Here is a 20,129-nt window from a genome sequence, read left to right as displayed (position 1 = left end):
TGTGTTTATTTCATATTTTCAGTTGTTACCCTCCACGGCTAAATAAATCAGTTTCAGTAATGCACTGATATACAAGAATGGACATAAGGTGCTTCTTTCAAAGAAAAAACTCTGGTAGTATTTTATATATTATGCTTTGTATGTTGTTCAGTATATTTCTATGCAAAACAAGAGGAATTTCAATACACAGCAGTATATTCACAGTTTAAACCAGATATTTACAGACATTTTATGGAAAATACAAGAACATTTTTTACTGTACAACATCAATTTAGAGTAAACTTGTTTTGTTTTGGATAAATAAATATTGAAATATCTTTTGAATTAGTTAAATGTCAGAATAAAGAGACAGAGCTGTCTCTTTTTATCACTTTCATCAAATTTAGGAGCACATATACACTAAGTTTATTGTTAATTAATAAGAAAACTCCAGACGATTCCAGTCTGAGCTGAAGAAGCTTCTGATAGGTTAGTAGAATCCATGTGAGTAAATTTGTGGCACAGCTGTGGATGCATATAAGGCATAGGTGTCAAACTCTGGCCCGCGGGCCAAATTTGGCCCGCAGCCTAATTACATTTGGCCCGCGAAGCCATACCAAATTACTATTAGAGCTGGCCTACTGGTATTATACAGTTAATATATATATTGTTTAGTATTAAGCTTTGCTTGTTCCATATTCAGTTTTTCAGCAAAACTTGTTTGAGTCCATAAGAAAAGATTCATTCTTATATCTAGAGGAAGATTTTTTTTTTTCAATAAATATTAGTGTTAGCCCGCAACTTTGTTCCAGTTTTGAATTTTGGCCCACTGTGTATTTGAGTTTGACACCCCTGATATAAGGCAAAACACAGAGCCTGTTTCTTTGAAATGGGAAACTCAAGAGATGTCAACCAAAACACCAGGAAAAGAACTGTGGAGCTCCATAAGTGTGGCTCAATTTTGAATACAATTTGGTGCCATTTACAATTAAGAAATACAGATAGTTTCTCTCTTTACTCTTAATATTTATCAACCTAAAAAAAATAAACATTTAGTCTGATTTGATGTTACAATTAAAAAGTGTATCTGTTTTTATCTGAAGAGTATGTAAATATCTGGTTTCAACTGTATATTTGATGATGTTGGTGTTTGGCTTGATTGTCAGCACAAAGAGGGAGAGAGAGGAACAGAGAGGGAGAGAGGGGAACAGAGAGGGAGAGAGGGGAACAGAGAGGAACAGAGAGGGGAACAGAGAGGGAGAGAGGGAACAGAGAGGGACAGAGGGGAACAGAGAGGGAGAGAGGGGAACAGAGAGGGAGAGAGGGGAACAGAGAGGGAGAGAGGGGAACAGAGAGGGAAATGGAGAATGAGGACAGAACAAAGATGGAACAAGAGCAGATTTCTGACTTTTCTGTGTAAATTTAAGCATGTAACACACTTTTGATTATACACTGCTAAAAAAACAGAAAACTGGAAAACTTAAAGACACAATGTAACTCCAAGTCAATCACACTTCTGTGAAATCAAGCTACAGGAGGCCATAGGAGAGCAACAACCCAGCAGCAGGACTGATACCTCCTGCTGCAAGAAAGAACAGGAGGAGCACTGCCAGAGCTCTGCAAAATGACGTCCAGCCGGCCACAAATGTGCATGTGTCTGCTCAAACGGTCAGAAACAGACTCCATGAGGGTGGCATGAAGGCCCGATGTCCACAGGTGGGGATTGTACTTACAGCCCAACACCGTGCAGGACGTTTGGCATTTGCCAGAGAACACCAAGATTGGGAACTTTGCCACTGGTGCCCTGTGCTCTTCACAGATGAATGCAGGTTCACATTGAGCACATTATGACAGACGTTTCAGTGTTTGGAGACGCGATGGAGAACATTCTGCTGCCTGCAGCATCCTCCAGCATGACCGGTTTGGCAGTGGGTCAGTAACGTTTTGGGGTGGCATTTCTTTGTGGGGCTGAACAGCCCTCCATGTGCTCGCCAGAGGTAGCCTGACTGCCATTAGGTACCGAGATGAGATCCTTAGACCCCTTGTGAGTCCATATGCTGGTGTTGTTGGGCCTGGGTTCCTCCTAATGCAAGACAATGCTAGACCTCATGTGGCTGGAGTGTGTCAGCAGTTCCTGCAAGACAAAGGCATTAATGCTATGGACTGGCCTACCCGTTCCCCAGACCTAAATCCAGTTGAGCACATCTGGGACATTACGTCTCGCTCTATCCACCAACGCCACAGTGCACCACATACTGTCCTGGAGCTGGCGGATGCTTTAGTCCATGTCTGGGAAGAGATCCCTCAGGACACCATCCGCCAACTCATCAGGAGCATGCCCAGGCGCTGCAGGGAGATCATAGAGGCACTTCGAGGCCACACACACTACTGAGCTTTATTTTGACTTTTTTTTTAAAGGACATTACATGAAAGTTGGATCAGCCTGTAATGTGTTTTTCCACTTTAATTTTGAGTGGGGCTCCAAATCCATGGGTTGTTAAATTTGATTTCCATTGATGATTTTGATGTGGTTTTGTTGTCAGCACATTCAACTATGCAAAGAACAAAGTATTTAATAAGAATATTTCATTCATTCAGATCTGGGATGTCTTATTTTTGTATTCCCTTTATTTTTTTGAGCAGTGTATTTCTGATAAACGAAGAGTGTGAAACTGAAGTTGGATCCACCTTATTATATAGTTATTGGGCTATATGGTTATTTGTTACATAGACTATGGTGCACATACAATCAAAATGCCCATTCTTTTCTTTACTAACTAAAATGTTTAATTACTTGGGCTAATGCCAATAATAAAGTTACAGACTATGATTATATGAAATGTGTATACTTACTGAAATTGCAGTATTTTAATGATGTACAGTCCATATTAGAGAATCCTGCAAAAGTGTAAAGAAATGGCATAATTAATCCTAGCGTGTTGACACAGTCCTCTGTACATCTTACTTGATTTGAGAGAAATAATATAAAGCATTAATATATGTTGTCCAGTGCTGAGGCAGAACCACTCAGTGAAAAATAAATTTTCCTGTACTCTTAAATCTGAATACAGATTATTTAATATTGGAGTAAATCAGTAGTAACTCCAGATTTACTTGTGAAAAAGTACACAAATTAAAGTACCATCAGTGAAAACTGCCACAGTTTTACTGAGAAAGATAACGACAAACAATCAAAAGGATAAAATAAAAAAATAAAAAGGCACAATTGCATCTAAAACACAACACGGCCTCACAACAACTAGAACATGATGCCTTTTAGTCAAACACATGCATGCTCTGTGCTCATCACACTGTGACATTCCATTCTATAAAGTGACACCGCAGATAATATGTGAAGCACAATATTAGTAAATTAATACTTAAAAATTCATACAAACGACATACATCAATTAAAAAATGTCTCATATCATTAAACCTGATTTCTTGCAACTCCAAAATGAGCCTGAAAAAACGAAAGAAAATGAAAGGCGTCTCATGGATGAAGTTAAACGGCTTAAAACTAAGATTTTAACCCTGGTGAAGAAATCGTTGAAAAAAAGAGCAGGATGAGGCTGCCAAGTTTAAAAATGAAAGAGATCCAACAGTCAAAAGCGGAAAAACTACAGATTCATTTCCTCCGGACCCAATATGAATCGGAGAAGACGTTTGAGACCAACAAATATGAGGAAAAAAAATCTGGCTATGGAGAAGAAATGCAAAGATTTTGAAGATAAATGCGATTGAGAGAAAAACACGTACTTTTGAAAGGGACTTGGATAATAAAGCGTTAAGGAAAGAGTTAAGATTAAAAACCCTGGACACATAAAGTCGGACAAAGGAAGAAGCTGTCTGGTGTGCAGCACCTAGAAAGAGTCATTAAGATGAAAAACAACAAAGTGCCTAAAGATATAACTTAAATGTGTTATTATATTTTCTCTTTGTAGTAAACAGCTGAGATATCCTGGCTGTTCAGAACAATCACCTCCTCCACGTTCGCGCTAGTCTGTCAGGTGGGCGTGTTTCTGCGCTGCCATTGGACAAACGCGGTTCCCCTTCCTCTCTGCCTTCCGCTTTCTTTTCATATGCACGCCCAGCCTCTGAATAATGATAATAATGATCAAGATGGCTACTTCAGAATCCTCCTTGCGGTAGCTAACCACCAATTTCATGGAAGCTGTCAAAACTGCGATTTCCTGCAGTTTAAGTCACTCGTAGGCGACGGGGGCTGTTCCAGGGATAATACTGTATGGATTAAAACGGGCCGAGAAGCGATAAAAGTCATTGTGTTGCCCGCAGCACTCATTCCGAGGAAGCTAACTAGCTGAGCAACTAGCTAGCTCTTACTTGTCGACCATCTCCAGTTTAGCTCCCCTGCCACTGGCGGCTGAGAGGAGCGTGGCGCTCCAGGTTTTGTGTGCCCGGACGTCGGAAGGAGAGCGTCAAATGGCAGAGCCGAGGAAAGTGCCGTTCGTCACCATTTCCACCCTCAACACCACCCCGCCGCCGACCCCGGAGACCAGCAAGAAACGCCGCCGCGAAGATGAGGCCGTCGACATCACTTTTGGGAAAGATGGAGGTGGGAGTGCGGTCGGGTCAGGGGGTGGCGGAGGTCTGTTCGGCAACGAGAAAGGTAGCGACGCGCAGAGGGAGGAGAAGAAGCCCACCGTCCGCCTCAACCTCACACTGAGCGAGCCGAATGAGCGAGGGTCCTCCGAGTTCAACTACGGCGAGCTGGTCCACTCATCTCTTTCTCAGGTTAGGAGAGCAGAGGCAGACACGGTGGTGTTAGCGGGGGGGCTAACCGGGCACAACTCCGGTGGTGGTGAACCCGCGTGCATGTTGCACTTGTTGTTTTGTTGTTGTTGTGGCTGCTGAACTTTTGTCTGACAGGATTTGCAAATAAAGTAGATCACACTGAGCCCATAAATACTTGATGTTCATGCTCCTTATGTATTTATTTATTATGACCTTTAGATAGATTTTGGAGAGTTTGAAGCAGTGCAGTTTAAAAACGCAGTCTGAATGCAGGCTGAAGTATTTTAAGTGTCAGGGACACTGGACCCTCTTATTATTACCATCCTATCTTGTTACTCCTATGTCTACATCTTATGTTATGACCGATATAGAGGTGTCCTACTTAATCCACACAAGACAAAGAGTTGCTGTAGTGAGAACCTCCCTACTTTTTCATTTATTTTTATTTTTTATGCAGGTTGCATGTATTGCCAGGTGCGATTATGACGTTGATGTTGTTGTCAGCCTTACGTATTTACAATTCAAGTTGCTATCCTGGTGTTCCTCAGGTAAAGCCCGTGGGTTCTGCTGTACCCAAAGGACTCACTCCTCCGCTGGACCCCAGTGACCCTTTTGCAGATGATGAGAAGGAGAGGCGGGAGGTAGAAGAGCTTGCCAGAAAATTTGAAAGCAAATATGTAAGTAGCAAAGTAAACTCGGGCCTGTTTGCATAACACCAGTTGAGGACAACAGTCGTCCAAAGTCGCTTTATGTTGTAAGGTAAAGACCCTAGAGTAAAACGTGAAGAATGTTAGCGTTTCCTGCCTGACTGCTAGTCAGGCGTTTGAGGAATTATTCAACCCTTCATGGTTTAAAAATCTAATTTTTGGAAGCTTCAAAAATGTAGGCTTAGTTCCAGGGTTGAGAAACAGTGTTAAAGCTATGTTATCACTTGATAACAAGTCTTTTCTAATATTGGCTTTTACAAGCACGCGAATGAAGCAGGCTCCACAATAACATGCAAATTGGTGGCGATTCTGAATATTTCACAACAGCCAGAAACGAGACTAAAGTCAGAGTCATGTTAGGGAAATTCTAGCTATTTGAATGCTAGGTTTCAAGTTATGAAGCCATATTTGAAGTTGTTGAATGGTAGCAAAATGTTTGTCCTGGATTTCCCTTCCTTCTGTTTGGCTGCCTGCTATCTAATAACCGCAGGGGTCAGTGGAGTTGAATGATAATGTGACTGAGAGACCTTCTCTGGAGTTTGAGTTATCATAATTTAGCATTTCTGAATTGGTTCTAAGAGAGAGAGAATTTGCTCGTTTACTTTTAGTTTTTATTGTTTGAAAAGTTTACTTTCAGTTTTAGTTTTTATTTGCATGAGAGATGTTTTTGTTTTTTTTTTTTTCCTTCACTTCATTATTTAATAGAGGGCACAGTGAGACTGCTTTATGTCAGCGGTTGATTTACTGTCATAGAAATCCTAAGTTTCAATAAATAATCAGACTGAACTTTCTAAACGTAGAAACGATTTCAATTGCACAGTATTGTTTTTGATTAGTCTAATTTTTGTTTTTATTTTAGTAATCTATTATTATCATCATTATTGTTGTTATTATTATTTTACCATACCTAGTTTTAGATCAGTTTTAGTTAGTTACAGTGGCGCCGTTTTTCTTCCACTGACTGACCGGCCAATCAAAAGGTGACTAAAACTCACACAGGTCGATGGTTCAGTGGCAGTTCTACAAAATGGTAACAATGTAGAATAGAAACATTCTGATGTCTTGTTGTTAAAGAGTCACTGATATGTGTGCTGTTGTGTTTGATTGTATCTTTTCTGTTAAATTAATTTAAAAATAATTTCTAAATTTTGTGACTGGTAGGATTTTGTTCTGTATACAGTTTTCTTTTAAAACTAACAGACAATTTAGAAATCTAATAAATAATTGAGTTAAAAAAAACATTATTAATTTAATTCCTGAAGCGCTGGTTCTGCTGTCCATATTGTGGTTACAGCTGAATCTGTGTGGGTGATTATTGTTGCGTGTTTCTGTTGTATTTTTAAATATTTTGTGATCTTTGTGTTTACTGTCCATTTGCAGGGCGGCAGCTCGAAGAAGAAGAAAAAGGACAGAATGCAGGATCTCATTGACATCGGCTACGGCTACGATGAAACCGATCCCTTCATTGACAATTCAGAAGCTGTGAGTTTATTCTTTTAAAAAAAATAATCTTCTTTATTGGCGTTCATCAGAATAGGTTACGTTTCAGGTCTCTTTGCCAAAGATTAAAATAAGTAACGACCTTATTTGTAATGAAAGTAAAAAATAAGTGTAGTAAAAAGATGATAAACATTCATGTTGTATTAAAATAATAATGAGAAATTACAGTAACTTTAATATAAAGTCATGGTTCTTTGCTTTGCTTCATTTCCTTTTGTCAGTGGATGCTTTTGATCTGCAGTAGAAACAGAAGAATAAAAGAAACTGGATAAGAGGGAAAACCTTAAACAAATAGATATATAAGCTTTAATACTGAGAATAATATTAGTAAAGTTTAGTATTATTATGTGTAGTCGTTTGGAAGACTGACCGTGGAAGAAGACTGTTGCATCATAAGAAAACAAGCAGTTAATTGTAATTCTACCCCGTCCTCAGTATGATGAGCTGGTACCGGCCTCTCTCACCACTAAACATGGAGGCTTTTACATCAACACGGGCACTCTGCAGTTCAGAGCTGCGTCTGACTCTGAGGGAGAAAACGCGGCTGGAAACGATAATCATTTCAAGGTAGGTGCTTGGTTCTCTGTGCACTCTGTATATGAACAAATAGTTAAAAAGAAAAGCTGTTGCTTTGCTGCTTGTATTATTCTGTGCCTTTTTTCACCTTTTGTGTCTTATCTGCAGAAGATGAAAGACGGTGAAGAGCGAGTGATTAAAAAGCGACGGAAAAAGCAAGATGGTGGAATTTTGGAGGAAAAGAAACCCCGAAAAAACAAAGTACCAAAGTCTGGGTGAGGTTTTGACCTGTAATCCTGTATTATAGTTATTTCAATAAGTAGCTAATTCGTTCCTTAGATAAATTAACATGAGGTGTTCGTTTAAGAATAAGCATTGCTCCTCGTTGTGCCCATCCCATCAGACAAATAAAGGAATATCTACATTATTCATTTATTTAAAAATAGTTCAACACTACTTTTTGGCTTTTACATGGGACTTGAACTTTAATTTCTGAGGTGAAAGTCCTCTATATAATTTATTTTACCACTAGTTTTTCCCCAGAAGGCATAAGCAGTACTTGGCCTAAACTTCTTTGTAGTACTTGTGTGTTCTGGTCTGTTATTGGCTGAAAGGAGGGTAAGAGGCTAGTTCCGTTTTATGCCACTTTAATTACAATATACTAAACGGTTAGTAAGAATTTGTTGTCCAGTGATGTCAGTGAAACACTGCTGTAACCACAGACCTTATCCCAACGCTGTGCCTTAAACGTCTTTATTCTCGGTGCTTCTTTGGTCTCGGCAGCGTTTTAGCTTTAACCCGGCCAGAAAAGAAGAAGAGGAAGAAGCTGATGAAGGATTCCCTGCACCTGGCCAACATGCTGCGACGCTTCACCAGGGAAAAGGAGGAGATGCGCAAGAAGAACATGGCCGCCGCCGGTCTGCCGCGACCTAGCCCCAAAGTGCCGAACACCAACAGTGCGCTCCTGAACACCCATCCCAAGGCCGCTGGCAGCAACGAGTGCAACATGGCCGACCTTTCCGCAGACCCTGCTGTGATGTCGCTGCTCGGCTCGGCCAACAACGACTTACTGCAGGACATGATGGGTGACCTGGACTTTGGGATGCTGGACTCGCCTCAGCCTTCCAGCCCGGCTCAGGGGGAGAACGGCTCCTTTGGGATGGGACACAAAATGGGAGGTAGCCGGGCGGTGCAGAGCAGTGTGATTACCCCTCCTCCTCTGCCCTGCGGACTTCCAGACCCACTCGCGAAACGCATTGAAGACCTGAGGGCGGTATGAGCCTTCTACCAGCTCATATTATTATTTTTTTATTAAATAATTGTTAGTAAGAGTGTAAATTAAATGTGAAGTAGACTTCCTACATAACCAGTCCTATTCACTGCTGCGATGTCTGTTTGTCACAGGCGTCCCGTCTGTTTGATGAAGAGGGCAGAAAGAAATTCTTCACACTGGACATGAATAACATCCTACTGGAGTGAGTACATTCCTTCATTTTGAATTAGTGCGGATTAATTTGTATAAAATCAATTAAATGTAAATTTGTGTTTGTTTCTGTGTGTGTCAGCATCGAGCTGCAGGTTCAGGAGCAGCCCACAGAGGTGCGTTCAGCTGTCTACTCTCACCTGGAGGCCTTTGTGCCCTGCAATAAAGATGCTCTGCTCAAACGACTGAAGAAGCTCAGCCTCAACATACAGGTGTGTGGCAGCAAGTGTTCTTACTGTTAGAATGAGTTTTGGTAAAACGGGATCCCAAGAGGTCTACGATTTGCATTTGACATCACTTAAAGGTCCCATGTCCTTCCACTTAGTGAAGATGCTATGAGCACCATTTCTACCAGTCTCAGTGTCTGTGGCTTTAAGTCAGACTGGAACAGCTGCTGCACGTTCTTCTTTCAGGAAAACACTTCTATGAGTGACTGGTTCTGCCTAAGGTGTCTTCCTGTTAAAAGGGAGTTTTTCCTCCCCAGTGTTGACAACTGCTTAATCATTCATTCACAAAGACAGATTTAGTGTGAATTTGGCTGTATCAAAATGCAACAGCAGCAAATGGAGCAAAAAGCTAAGTGAGTTTAACTCTACTGAAGCCCAAACGCAGAGTAACACACCCAGTACTACTCATTTTGTTCTAAATCAGCTCTTAGGTTTTCCTCAGTTCATGGATGTCCCTCAGAATAACATTCTGCCCAGAGCTCTGACCTGTGTGCATGCGTTTAAAGCATTACATTACCTTACCTTACCTTACCTTACCTTAGTGACATTAACCCTGCTAGATGCTAACACGGTGGTCCCATCTAAAACTTTTTATAAGAGAGCCGCTTCAGTTCATTCACAAAGAGCAGACCGACAGCAGCTTAAGGCCCTGACTTGTTTTTTGTTGGCCAGAATATGTTTTGCTGTTGATCTCCACAGCAGTACATTTAGCATCTGTGTTGCTATGATGCTCTCCTCAGCACACTCAGCAAACATGCCCATATGCACCCACAATGGATAGCTGTGGGTGAACTGCGGGTCTGTGTAGGCAGTGCAAACCCACACTTATCCCCCGCTTGGGTGTTCACGCAGGACTGACAACAGTTGCAAAAAATGGGCTAAACCTGTTATGAGGCAACTGCTGCATTTGTGCAAAAGCTGTTGTTTTGTGTCTGTGTGTCCATTATTCATTTCTGTATTGTCCTTATGAGTGTTGATTTCTCTCATTGTCCAGGATGACAGACTACGAACGCCCCTGCTGAAGCTGAAGTTGGCGGTGTGCAGTGTGATGCCAGAGCAGATCGCTCGATACAACATGGACTGCATCGCCAAAGTTGCAAAGTAAGGACTCGCTCTGGGCTCTTACTCTGAGCTCACATACCTTTTTTCCTTGATCTGAAATGTTTGTTTCTCTGCTCGCAGGCAGCAGTCTGAGGAGGGAGAGAAAAATGGCTCGGAGGATGACGATGAGGAGAAGCCGGGGAAGAGGGTGATAGGGCCTCGGAAGAAGTTTGTGTGGGATGACAGACTCAGGTCAGTTTCCTCTCTGTGCTCACAGGATCCATCCTTTCCACTCTACTTGTTTTCTTTATTCAGCAGTTCAGTGCATTCTGGTAGCTCTGAGTGGCATAAAGCTGAGATCTAGGGCGCTTTATCCATATCGACAGCATCTGCTGTGATCCCACGCCTCTGGAAACTCTAGGACACAAAAAACAGCCGTCATTGATTATATATCAAGACACATCTGGTAGTTGGATCTGCACAGTTTGCATATGAGAAGCCATGTTTGTCGATCATGCGAGGTGTTTGTTCAGCCAGGTCCAGCCCAGTGTTTCTGGAAGCTACTGGAGAGGGAAAGCTGCAGGCAGTCATCAAGTGTGACACTTTGTAGTGCTTCACACATCACACACTCAGTGCTGGGTGTGTGAATACATTGCAGTACATGCAAAAAATCTTTTATTTAATTTTAACAAAAATTGCTGTAAAATGAACATGATGTGGGTTTTCATTTTAAAAGATCCTCCCCAGTTTTTACCCATCAGCCTTTTATGGTATATTGTAATGTCGTCACCTTGCCAGGTGGGTGGGTGACGTGGACTTCAAGGTTTGTGAATACGATAACTTGAGAACTAAGCAACGTAGGAATTTCAAATTGATAGTATAGATGTATTTACTAATAATCTCAGACGAGTTTGAATCTCAGTGACCTCAACCTCAAGATCAGAGGTCAACTCAATGCTGTTTGCCTTCCAGGTCACTGCTGTGTAACTTGGTGCGGGTGAAGCTAACCTGCTACGAGCGTGAAGGCAAGAACACGCTGTCTCTGGAAGACTACCTCAAAGCCTTCATGGAGACTGAAGTCAAACCCCTCTGGCCTAAGGGGTGGATGCAGGCCAGGTGTGTGACAGCAGCTAATGCGATTTCTGTGGTTGTCCAGTGATTATAATAGCGGCTATCTTTCTCGTATGTTTTCAATCATGGCTTGAATAGAATGGTAATGAAGAAGTAATTCCCTAATATTAGTGCTTGTTGTATTCATATTTCTGTATTTCCCCATCTGCAGGATGCTGTTCAAAGAAAGCATCATGGCTCACGGTCATCTCACTGGCTACACGTACGTTTTTCACCTTACTGTTAACCTATTTTCTCATCACTGATTTGTTCTAATAACTCATTCAATTTTATTTTGTTCCAGAGCAAAGAAGAAGATGCTCCCTGTTCCCAAAGCCAAGCCAAAGGTTAGTTGAACTTTCAAGTTAATCTGCAATCCATCTGTCAGCAGAGTGACTTTGTAATGGAAGGGCTCTTGATATAGAAGGGATGACTGCTACACATTTTACACTTGCCCACTTTGATCTAAAGTGGGTGGGACCAGTGAAACACTCCTTTTTGTCAGTGTAAAGAACTTTAGTGACTAATATAACTCTCTGAGATAACTTAAAATGAGAAAAAGAAGCATAGTTTCAACCATACTTCTTAGTTTTTCTACATCATAAAGAAATGCAGCTATGGGAAACCAAAGAAATCTGTCGGCACGACTCTTTGGACCTAATTTGTATGAAATAAATGTAAAATTACAAAAAGGGTTCTGGTAGTGCACTACCCAGACTGTCCTGCTATTCCTAATTACTTTGGTGTAGCATGAATAGCCATGGGGGAGGTTTTTATCAACAGGAAAAACTGTAAAACTTATTCAAATATAGTTAAATGTCAACATGCCCTGCTGTGTCAAGTACACCAGATTTGAATCTTTGCTGGGTCAGCTCTGGCCATTATGTTTGACACCTCTTCTTCTTTTTTTTTTTTGTTTGTTTTTTAAAGGTTTAGATTCTAAATGTGTTCTCATTAGAAACTGTACAGCAGCTGGAAGTTGGAGCAGAAACTCTGGACAGTAAATTGTGAAAAACACAAGTTATGCAAATGATCTCTTCAAAGTGAAACTTTGTCAATAAGGTTAAAGTTCTCTCACGGTGCTCGGCTAACGTTATCTCATGACGCGTGAAATGAGCCCTCTTGTATTTTAATGTATTTAATATTTTAATGTGTTTGATAAAATATCAATATTTGGGTTTGTGTATTGATACAGTATCGCCATGCAGAATATTGTGATACTGTTGTTGTGTTTCACCTGCTACTCCTAGTATATGAATGATGATTTCAGATTAACTTGAAGAAACATGGCGGTGCTCTTAAATGTCGCTAAAAGTATATTTGTGTCCTCTGTATTTTCCAGGAGGCTGTGTGGGTTCGTCACACCACACCCTCAGCAGGTGCCACTCCCTCCCCTGCTGCCCAGGTCGCCACGCGTCCGACTCAGTCACCGTCTGAGCCCATATGTCTCGATTCCCTCGATGAAGCTCCCTCTCTGGACTCCATCTCTCAGGCCTTGGCCATCCTTGGCAATGCAGCTAAGGGCCTGGCCCAGGGGGACAGCCCCCCGTCCCCAGATAAACCCAAGACTGTCACCACCCCCTCCGGCCTCCACACCTCACCGGTCATCCAGCAGCAGAAAAAGAACTCTGTCAGCACTCCCAATAGCTCCAAAGCACCTCACTACATCTCTACCTCTTCGTCATCCTCCACCTCTTTGTCTCGGTCTCCCTCCGTCACGTCCTCTCCTCTGCCCTTGGTCAGGGTGGATGGCATGGGGGTTGTTAAGGGCACTGCGCAGGCACACAGACATTTACTTTTGAACACGCAGAGACCTTTGAGTGTGGGTGTGACTAAAGCCAACATGCCTGCCTCAGTGTCTCCACCTAAACCACGTCCACCGCCCACTGCGTCTCCACTAGTGGCACCAGGATCAAAGACCGGGGTCTCCACTGCCCCTTCTGGGCTCCTCAAAGGCAGCAATAATAACAAAGTCAACAGTGTTGACACTCTGATCATCACATCACCTCGGCTACACACCCTCTCATCGCCCTCGGTCACGGTCCAGAAAACATTTCAGACACCTCACCTGCCCCAGACTCCCCAGAGTAAATCCTCCTCCTCCCTCTCGCAAACACTCCCCAGCGTACAAGCACAGCCACAACCACAGTCTAACTTCATCACCCCTATGCACGCCACTCTCACCAAGTCCACCCACAGCAGCATCCCACCCATCGTCAAACTCACTCCCCGCACACCCAACCCCATCGTCACCGTTGCCACCTCATCCTCAGCTTCCATTTCTCAAAGTCCCAGGTCTCAGGCAACCCCGTCCCTACACCAGTACCCTAACAAAAGCCCAGCAGGTTTCCGCCCGCCGTTCTCAGGTGCCCAAGGAGGAGTGAACAAGCCGGGGCAAGGCAGTTACACTCCTCCAGGCAGCCAGAAGACCCCCAACAGCAACAGCAGCACCAACACCAGCCTTATTAACACCTCATCCATAAACAAGCATTCAGGATCCAGTGCCTCCCCCACGACAGCCTCTGCCAATCAAGGTCAGCGCCAGAGGTCTGGGGGCGGGACACCTCAGGGTGCCAAGCCAGTCACATCTGTCCCAATGTCATCCGTCTCTTCTCAGCTGCCACAGGTTTGTAGTGCCAGTATGGCCAGATAAGGAAACATGTAGGATGTACATCTGGAAAGTATTCACAGTGCTTCACATGCCTTATTCGAAAATGGATTAGTTTCATATTTTACCTCTGCATACAGTACAGCATAATGACAAGCAGCAATTATAGCCTCAAGTCTTTTTGAGAATGACGCTGCAAGCTTGGCACACCTATTGTGGGGCAGTTTCTTATTATCCTTCTTTGCAGAACCTCTCAAGTGTCTTCAGATTAAATAGCTGTGCAGCGACGCTCATCTTCAGATCCAGAGATGTTCAGTCATGTTCAAGTTTGGGCCACTCAAGGACACACAGAGTGATCTTGAAACCCCTCTTTGTTATTTTGGCTGAGTGCGTGGTTTCCTCCAGACATGATGCTTCAGACCAAAGTGTTAAATCTTTGTTTCATGAGACCAGAGAATTTTGTTCCTCATGGTCTGAGACTCTTTAACTGGCTTTTGGCAAACATCATGTGCCTTTAACTGATTCAGTTGATTGTTGTAATGATGCAGAAATGGTTGTCCTTCTGGAAGTTTCTTCTTCTGCCACAGAGCAATGCTAGAGCTCAGTCAGAGTGACCATTGGGTTCTTGGTCGCATTACTGACTAAGGTCCTTCTACCCCGATTCCTCAGATTCCATTTACAGATGATGTAGGCCACTGTGCTCATTGAGACCTTCAATGCTGTCGACATTTTTTCTGTACCCTTCCCCAGATCTGTGCCTCGATGTAATCCTGTCTCAGAGGAATTCATGAGAACGAAGCGATGCAGGAATTTCAAATCGATACCATAGGTGTATCTGCTAAAAGAATCTAAGTGGCTTCGACCTAAAGGTCAAGTTTTCTGAAAATCTTGTGAATGTCACTTAGGATTTTCAAATGGATACGACAGATGTTTCTACTAAAGTCTCAGTGACCTCGACCTAAAGGTCAGAGGTCAAGTTTTCCTGACAAGCTTGTGAACGCAATAACTTGAGAACAAGGCGAGGTAGGATTTTGAAATTGATACCATATGTATCTACCAGCAGGCTGAGGGGTACCACTGGCTACTACCAGCATTTTTTTCACTTGTCATTATGTGAAGAATTTTAAGGTGAAAAAATGATTTAATCATTTTGGAATAAGGCTGTAACATGACACAATGTGGACCAAGTGAAGCTCTGTGAATACTGTGCGGATACACTGTCTGCAGCACATGTACACAGGTGGATTTTTCAACCCTGAATCTGTTGAATGAAACCACTTTCTTCCTGTTGTTAAACACTCCTAACCTGTTTTTTTCGCTCAGGTCTCCGCGGCAGGAAGCAGCAATCTGCTCAGCTCAGCCTCGTCTCTTCCGCTCGGTTTTGGGATGCTGGGGGGGCTGGTGCCTGTGTCCCTGCCCTTCCAGTTCCCTTCACTGTTAAACCTGCCTTCGCTGGGTGCAGCAGGCTCCAACACGGCACCCAGCAGCTCTGCAGCCAGTAGCAACCCACCGTTCTCCACCCTGACCCAGAGTGAGTGATGCACACAGGTCACAAGCGCTCATTGTACTGGGGGGGGCTTAGATTATGCACCAGGTGCAACTCTGACATTGATGGCAGCTGCAGATTTAACTAAGAGCATTGCTTTCTTTACAATATGACATCATGAAAGCACTGTGTATGTGTGAGGCTGTTGGGGTGTGTGTCTGCTTTTGTGTGGGTGTTTCCTGTGTAGGCCTTTTTTTGGTGTTGTAGTGTGTTCTCATTTATCACCATGTTTTGTGTCTAAATGTAAGCTTTGTAATTAATGTAAGACATTGCATTTTTGTTTGCTCCCCCATCAATTCTGTATTACATCATGCTTCCTCTCCTATCTCACATTTGGCCTCACACTTCTGCCTTTATCCCCTCCTTTCTCCTCCTGCTCCTTCCTCTCACACGTCTCTCCTCTGACCTCCCCGTTCCGTTGGTACTTGTTCCTCCCATCTTCTCCCTCTTTGTTTCTTGTCGCCCTGTCCTGTCTCCTCAGATCTGTATAAGAGCCTCCAGTCAGGGTCTCAGGTTGCTCTGCCTCCTCACTTGCAGCTCGCTTTCTCAGGTAAAATCTGACCCTCGCTCCCTCCACCTCAAAAGCCTGCTCCTTTGCTCTTCTGCTTTTCCTTTCAAGTGTCTGATGTTCTCTGTCTCAGGTTGTCCCCCCCTCCTCCTCTTTTTATTTATTTATTTTCTGTCCGGTCCTGTTCTCATCTGTTGGTGGCAGCATGCCTTACTTTAAAAAAAAATTTTTTTCCTTCCCTCTTTGTAATGTTTTTGTTGAGATTTCAAACACTGTGCTGTTCCTGTCTAGATGTCAGTCAAAGCCAGGGAGGTGATGCTAAGAGGAAGACTCTATGATCCAGCGGACCCAGCTGATGCAGTCCAATCAAACGAGGAAACGTTGGGACAGCCGGGACGCACAGACCGCACATAACAGGGGTCTGAATTACAGACTTTTGCTTTTAAGATCAGCTCAACTATCCACAACTACCAGTTAAAAATAACCTTTTTAAAACAATGACAACTTTTAAATAAAATGGCAAATGCAGTTTGCCAATGTTTACACAATAGACCTATATCACTGTGGACAGGGAGGAATGAATGAATGGGATTTATAGTTGATTGAGGTGTGTGTGTGTGTGCTTGCTGGGACTGTGTGCCTTTTGTATGGCTCCCTTTCTGATGCATGGTCAGTGTGTCTACTTGGTGCTGTTTTTATCATAATGTAATTATCACTGATACCTGTAAGAAATGTAAACAAATTGTTGAATTTGAGCTTCTTTTTTTTTTTTTTTTTAAGAGAGCTGTACATGTTTTAATTGTACTTGAATTCCTGGATAAATTTGTTCCTGTATAGAACTCAAACTGACTTTTAATTAAAATCTTTCTCTTCAAATGAATCATTCAAGCTGCATTATGAAAGTCAAATGAAGCTGAAGCTTCTATAACATGTTGACCCCTGGACCATCGACTGTATATAAAAGCTGGACATAAAACAGCATTTTTGGCCATTACTATCTTGGTGTTCAGCTGTGACAAATGAGAGGTGGATCTGACTGGAAGCTGAAGACAATGCAGACTTGTGCAGTGTCAGCGTACCTACTTTATCCACTGCTCTGGTTTTAATGGGGACCATCCTTTGTGAAATAAACATGTTTTATCCTGTATGACTGAAGTAGAGAGTGAGCCCATACACTATTCGAAGTGTTTGCAGACATCATTAGAATTGATTTCGTTTTCCCAGATCTCTAACTCTCTGTTAGCGTCATTAGCTATTTTTATTGCCTCCAATAGAATGATTAATGTGGCGTCTCTCCCAGGTTTAATGTCTAGACATCCACAGATTAGGTTTGAATGTGAGCTGGCTAGGAAACAAATTATATACTGTGCAGTGACTGGAGTTATCTTAAAAATAAAATACAACACATCTGTAATTTTGGGCATAAAGAAAAAAGTAAATAGTGATGTCTGGAAGGGTTAGGGAAATTGGTCCAATTGAGATACAATTAGTAGAGAGAACATGTTGGATGAAAGTACATATTGTGGCAAAGACAAAGGTCATTTAGCAAAAAGATGATACCAAAAACAAACTTCAGTCAAAACAATGCCTGAGATAACCCCACCCAATTGAAATTACAAGGCTAGCCATTCGTATATTGCTACACAATTTGGATTATCTAATAAAAGAATAGAATTTTAAAAAAGGCCTGATCTTAAGCCTTGTGTTCTGCAGTCTTACTCAGCACAGGAGTGTCTGGAACACAGGACTTTCATCAAACTCTGTTTAAACACTTGCTACATGATTATGGCTAATAATATGGCAAAATACTACAACATGGTAAAAAGGCAAGAGCCCAGAAACTGTGTCCCTGGATCCTTAACAAGCAAATACAATCAGACCTGATTTTGTAAGCAGAGTCAAGAAAGAATGCAGGCTTAAAATATTTCAACATTGCCTTCTCTTTTCAGACCTGCAAACAACAGCCATCTTTTACATACAGTCTCTGCTCCTCAGATGCCTTTACAGTGGTATTTATGAGAATGTCGAAACACAACATGACACAATTATAGGCAGTGTAGATTTAATTGAACCCTTGATTTAGCTATTAAATCAACTTAGTCCTTAATGAAACCCCAAATAAACCAGACATGAAAAATGCAAAAGGTCCTCAATAATAAATGTTCAAGTGTCTGAAATATTTTTTGACATCAACTCAAATGAACAGAGTCCAACAAGTAACAAGCAAGACAAAAACAATTTAAAAAACAAAAACAAAAAAAGGGGGTGGGTAAATCTAAGCAGTTTGTGAATGATGTAAAAATGAAGGGCAACTCGAACTGATAGTACAGGAGGCGAGGATTGGCAGGCCCTCGTTGAGGTTGTCCCAGGTAGTTGCCCCCCACCAGCAAAGCACTTCATTTCCACCTCCTGGAGCCTACTTGACCAGAGGCCTGGTTTTGTCGTCGTCGCCACACTGGTGGGCTTTGTACTTTTTCACCTCAGCCATGTACTTAGACCAAGCATCGCTCTTGCCTGGCTCAGCCTGCAGGGGAGGAGGCAGAGGTTATCACCTGTGGGAACAACACAATCAATATTGCCACCTTCCATCCCACTTACTTCTGTGTCTTGTTTCTGCTTCTTCGCAACAATGCCGGTCTTTAGGAACACACCGCCTCGGCGCTTCCCCACCTGGGTTAGGGGATAGAAGACTGAAACCGTTATACGAGCTCTTGCACGTGGACTGCCAATGAAGGAGACTACACCAGAGCAGAAGGTCTACACTTAGTCTCGCGCCACCAGCGAAACCATCAGTGAGGATCATCCCTACACTTTACTAAGCTATTGTTTGTTTTACACCATCACTGTGGGTGATTTTACTGAAATATCTCAGGGATAATACAATCACCGGCATATGTATGAAACACTCATAAAAATGACATGTCAGCCATCAGAGTAATAACTATGGTGCCAGTAAGCCTGCTGTATCAGTGCATAGTGCTTCACTTTGGCTGTGAGTGGAACTACTGCTCTCTCATCTTACAACTGCTAAACCCCTTACAAAGCTCGTCACGGGTGGGGCCTTCTTTTCCACTGGTGTCTGTCCTTGCTCGGTGGCTCTGGCATCTCCACCTGTTTGCTGCATCTCCTTTTTCCTCCTCTCATCTTCCATCTTCTTCTTGAACAGCTCCATGAAGCTGCCGTCGTTAGCGAACACGTTGCCCCCAGGCATCAGGGGTTTGCTCGATGGCTGTGCGGGGCTGCTCGAGGGGGACGCGGGGCTCCCGCAGCTGGAGTCCTCGCTGCTGCCGCCACCGCCGCCGCTCGTTTGAGGTTTGTCGTGTGCGCGTTTTGGATCCATAGTTCCTGGGCAAGCAGACACAGTCCCGCTGTGTGTTAGCTGTGTAACACGTATGGCTTTGTTGTGTGGTTGGCCTTAGCGGAGAGCACTGCCAGCACGCCTCAACCGCAGTGCAATACGAAAACCTAAAGTCTATTTAAAAATAGATCAGCTGCACAGTCCAGTGTGGGAATATGGTCTTTGAAAAATAAGGCGAAGTGTAAAAAAAAAAAAAAAAAAAAAAGCCAAAAGGCTTTAAAAATGTCAGCCCTCTAGCACACAATCCCCGGGCCCCGACAAAAACAAAAGCAGGCGCTGGTTTAGCTGCTAACGCGGCTAACAGCTAATGCCCGGTTCGGTAAGGCCACTGCAGACGAACAAACTCAACTACGGCCTCCCAGTTCATGTGCGGAACCTATTAAGGTATAAGCATACAGCTGCGGCTCACCTAAAGGTTCAAACACCTGCGACAAAGACAAGAAGGGTCAAAATTTGTTCTCGCAGTTATCGCCAACTTTCACAAACCGTCACCTTCGCTCCGCCATGTTTCATTTTCTCTGGTGACATCACGTGGCAGCTGTGTAGCGCCTCCTGCTGTGCCGGAAGTGAAATTGATACTAAAAATTACATAACAGACGGTTGTTGGCTGGAAACTGCTGGCTCTCAGGTCTGCTTCTGTTGACACGGTACAATTTAATACACCCAGTTTACACAGCCGAACATGAACTCTGTCCTTCACTCTGACAGTGACGTAAACGATACTCTGTGCTATATCGCTTAAAATAAAACCTCACTGTATTTATTATTTTTAGATATTGATTAGGATTGTC

The 20,129-nt window shown here is 42.9% G+C and overlaps 2 protein-coding genes and 1 long non-coding RNA gene across 5 annotated transcripts; 1 reads left to right on the top strand and 2 right to left on the bottom strand.

Annotated features, from left to right (window-relative positions):
- Positions 1–1,283: 1,283 nt before the first annotated feature.
- On the bottom strand, positions 1,284–4,071 carry LOC120742500. Its single transcript, XR_005697882.1, has 3 exons — positions 3,962–4,071; positions 2,833–2,877; positions 1,284–2,113 (listed from the first exon to the last, which is right to left on the bottom strand). It is a non-coding gene; the product is annotated as an uncharacterized LOC120742500 (long non-coding RNA).
- A 12-nt stretch (positions 4,072–4,083) lies between these two features.
- On the top strand, positions 4,084–18,236 carry ubn2b (ubinuclein 2b). Of its 3 annotated transcripts, none has more exons than XM_040045768.1 (17): positions 4,084–4,734; positions 5,283–5,411; positions 6,822–6,923; positions 7,377–7,508; positions 7,629–7,732; positions 8,241–8,730; positions 8,862–8,932; positions 9,023–9,152; positions 10,162–10,268; positions 10,350–10,460; positions 11,181–11,324; positions 11,491–11,541; positions 11,623–11,665; positions 12,661–13,944; positions 15,250–15,457; positions 15,954–16,022; positions 16,272–18,236. In XM_040045768.1, the coding sequence occupies exons 1-17, from the start codon at positions 4,423–4,425 to the stop codon at positions 16,316–16,318; spliced, it is 3,534 nt and encodes a 1,177-aa protein (XP_039901702.1). In that variant the 5' UTR covers positions 4,084–4,422; the 3' UTR covers positions 16,319–18,236. The 3 variants fall into 3 exon arrangements, with proteins under 3 accessions (XP_039901702.1, XP_039901701.1, XP_039901703.1); XM_040045767.1 differs by having other exon boundaries at positions 4,085–4,734; positions 7,626–7,732; XM_040045769.1 differs by lacking the exon at positions 15,954–16,022 and having other exon boundaries at positions 4,085–4,734; positions 7,626–7,732.
- Positions 17,216–19,917, bottom strand: trir (telomerase RNA component interacting RNase). The gene is made up of 3 exons (XM_040045831.1): positions 19,021–19,917; positions 18,579–18,650; positions 17,216–18,504 (listed from the first exon to the last, which is right to left on the bottom strand). The coding sequence occupies exons 1-3, from the start codon at positions 19,318–19,320 to the stop codon at positions 18,397–18,399; spliced, it is 480 nt and encodes a 159-aa protein (XP_039901765.1). The 5' UTR covers positions 19,321–19,917; the 3' UTR covers positions 17,216–18,396.
- Positions 19,918–20,129: the final 212 nt, after the last annotated feature.

Source organism: Simochromis diagramma, unplaced genomic scaffold (genome assembly GCF_900408965.1).
Source record: "Simochromis diagramma unplaced genomic scaffold, fSimDia1.1 OVJJ01000150.1, whole genome shotgun sequence".
In the NCBI taxonomy this organism is placed as follows: Eukaryota; Metazoa; Chordata; class Actinopteri; order Cichliformes; family Cichlidae; genus Simochromis; species Simochromis diagramma.
Note: the sequence above shows the minus strand (reverse complement) of the source record. Positions and strands in the feature narration are given on the sequence as shown.

Coding starts and splice junctions, on each gene's coding strand:
- trir (XM_040045831.1), bottom strand. CDS start 19,320: ATGGATCCAAAACGCGCACACGACAAACCTCAAACGAGCGGCGGCGGT. Junction 18,651..19,020: donor CCCCACCCGTGACGAGCTTT/GTAAGGGGTTTA, acceptor CCCCTAACCCAG/GTGGGGAAGCGCCGAGGCGG. Junction 18,505..18,578: donor AGCAGAAACAAGACACAGAA/GTAAGTGGGATG, acceptor CCTCCCCTGCAG/GCTGAGCCAGGCAAGAGCGA.
- ubn2b (XM_040045767.1), top strand. CDS start 4,423: ATGGCAGAGCCGAGGAAAGTGCCGTTCGTCACCATTTCCACCCTCAAC. Junction 6,924..7,376: donor TCATTGACAATTCAGAAGCT/GTGAGTTTATTC, acceptor CCCCGTCCTCAG/TATGATGAGCTGGTACCGGC. Junction 10,461..11,180: donor GTGTGGGATGACAGACTCAG/GTCAGTTTCCTC, acceptor TTTGCCTTCCAG/GTCACTGCTGTGTAACTTGG.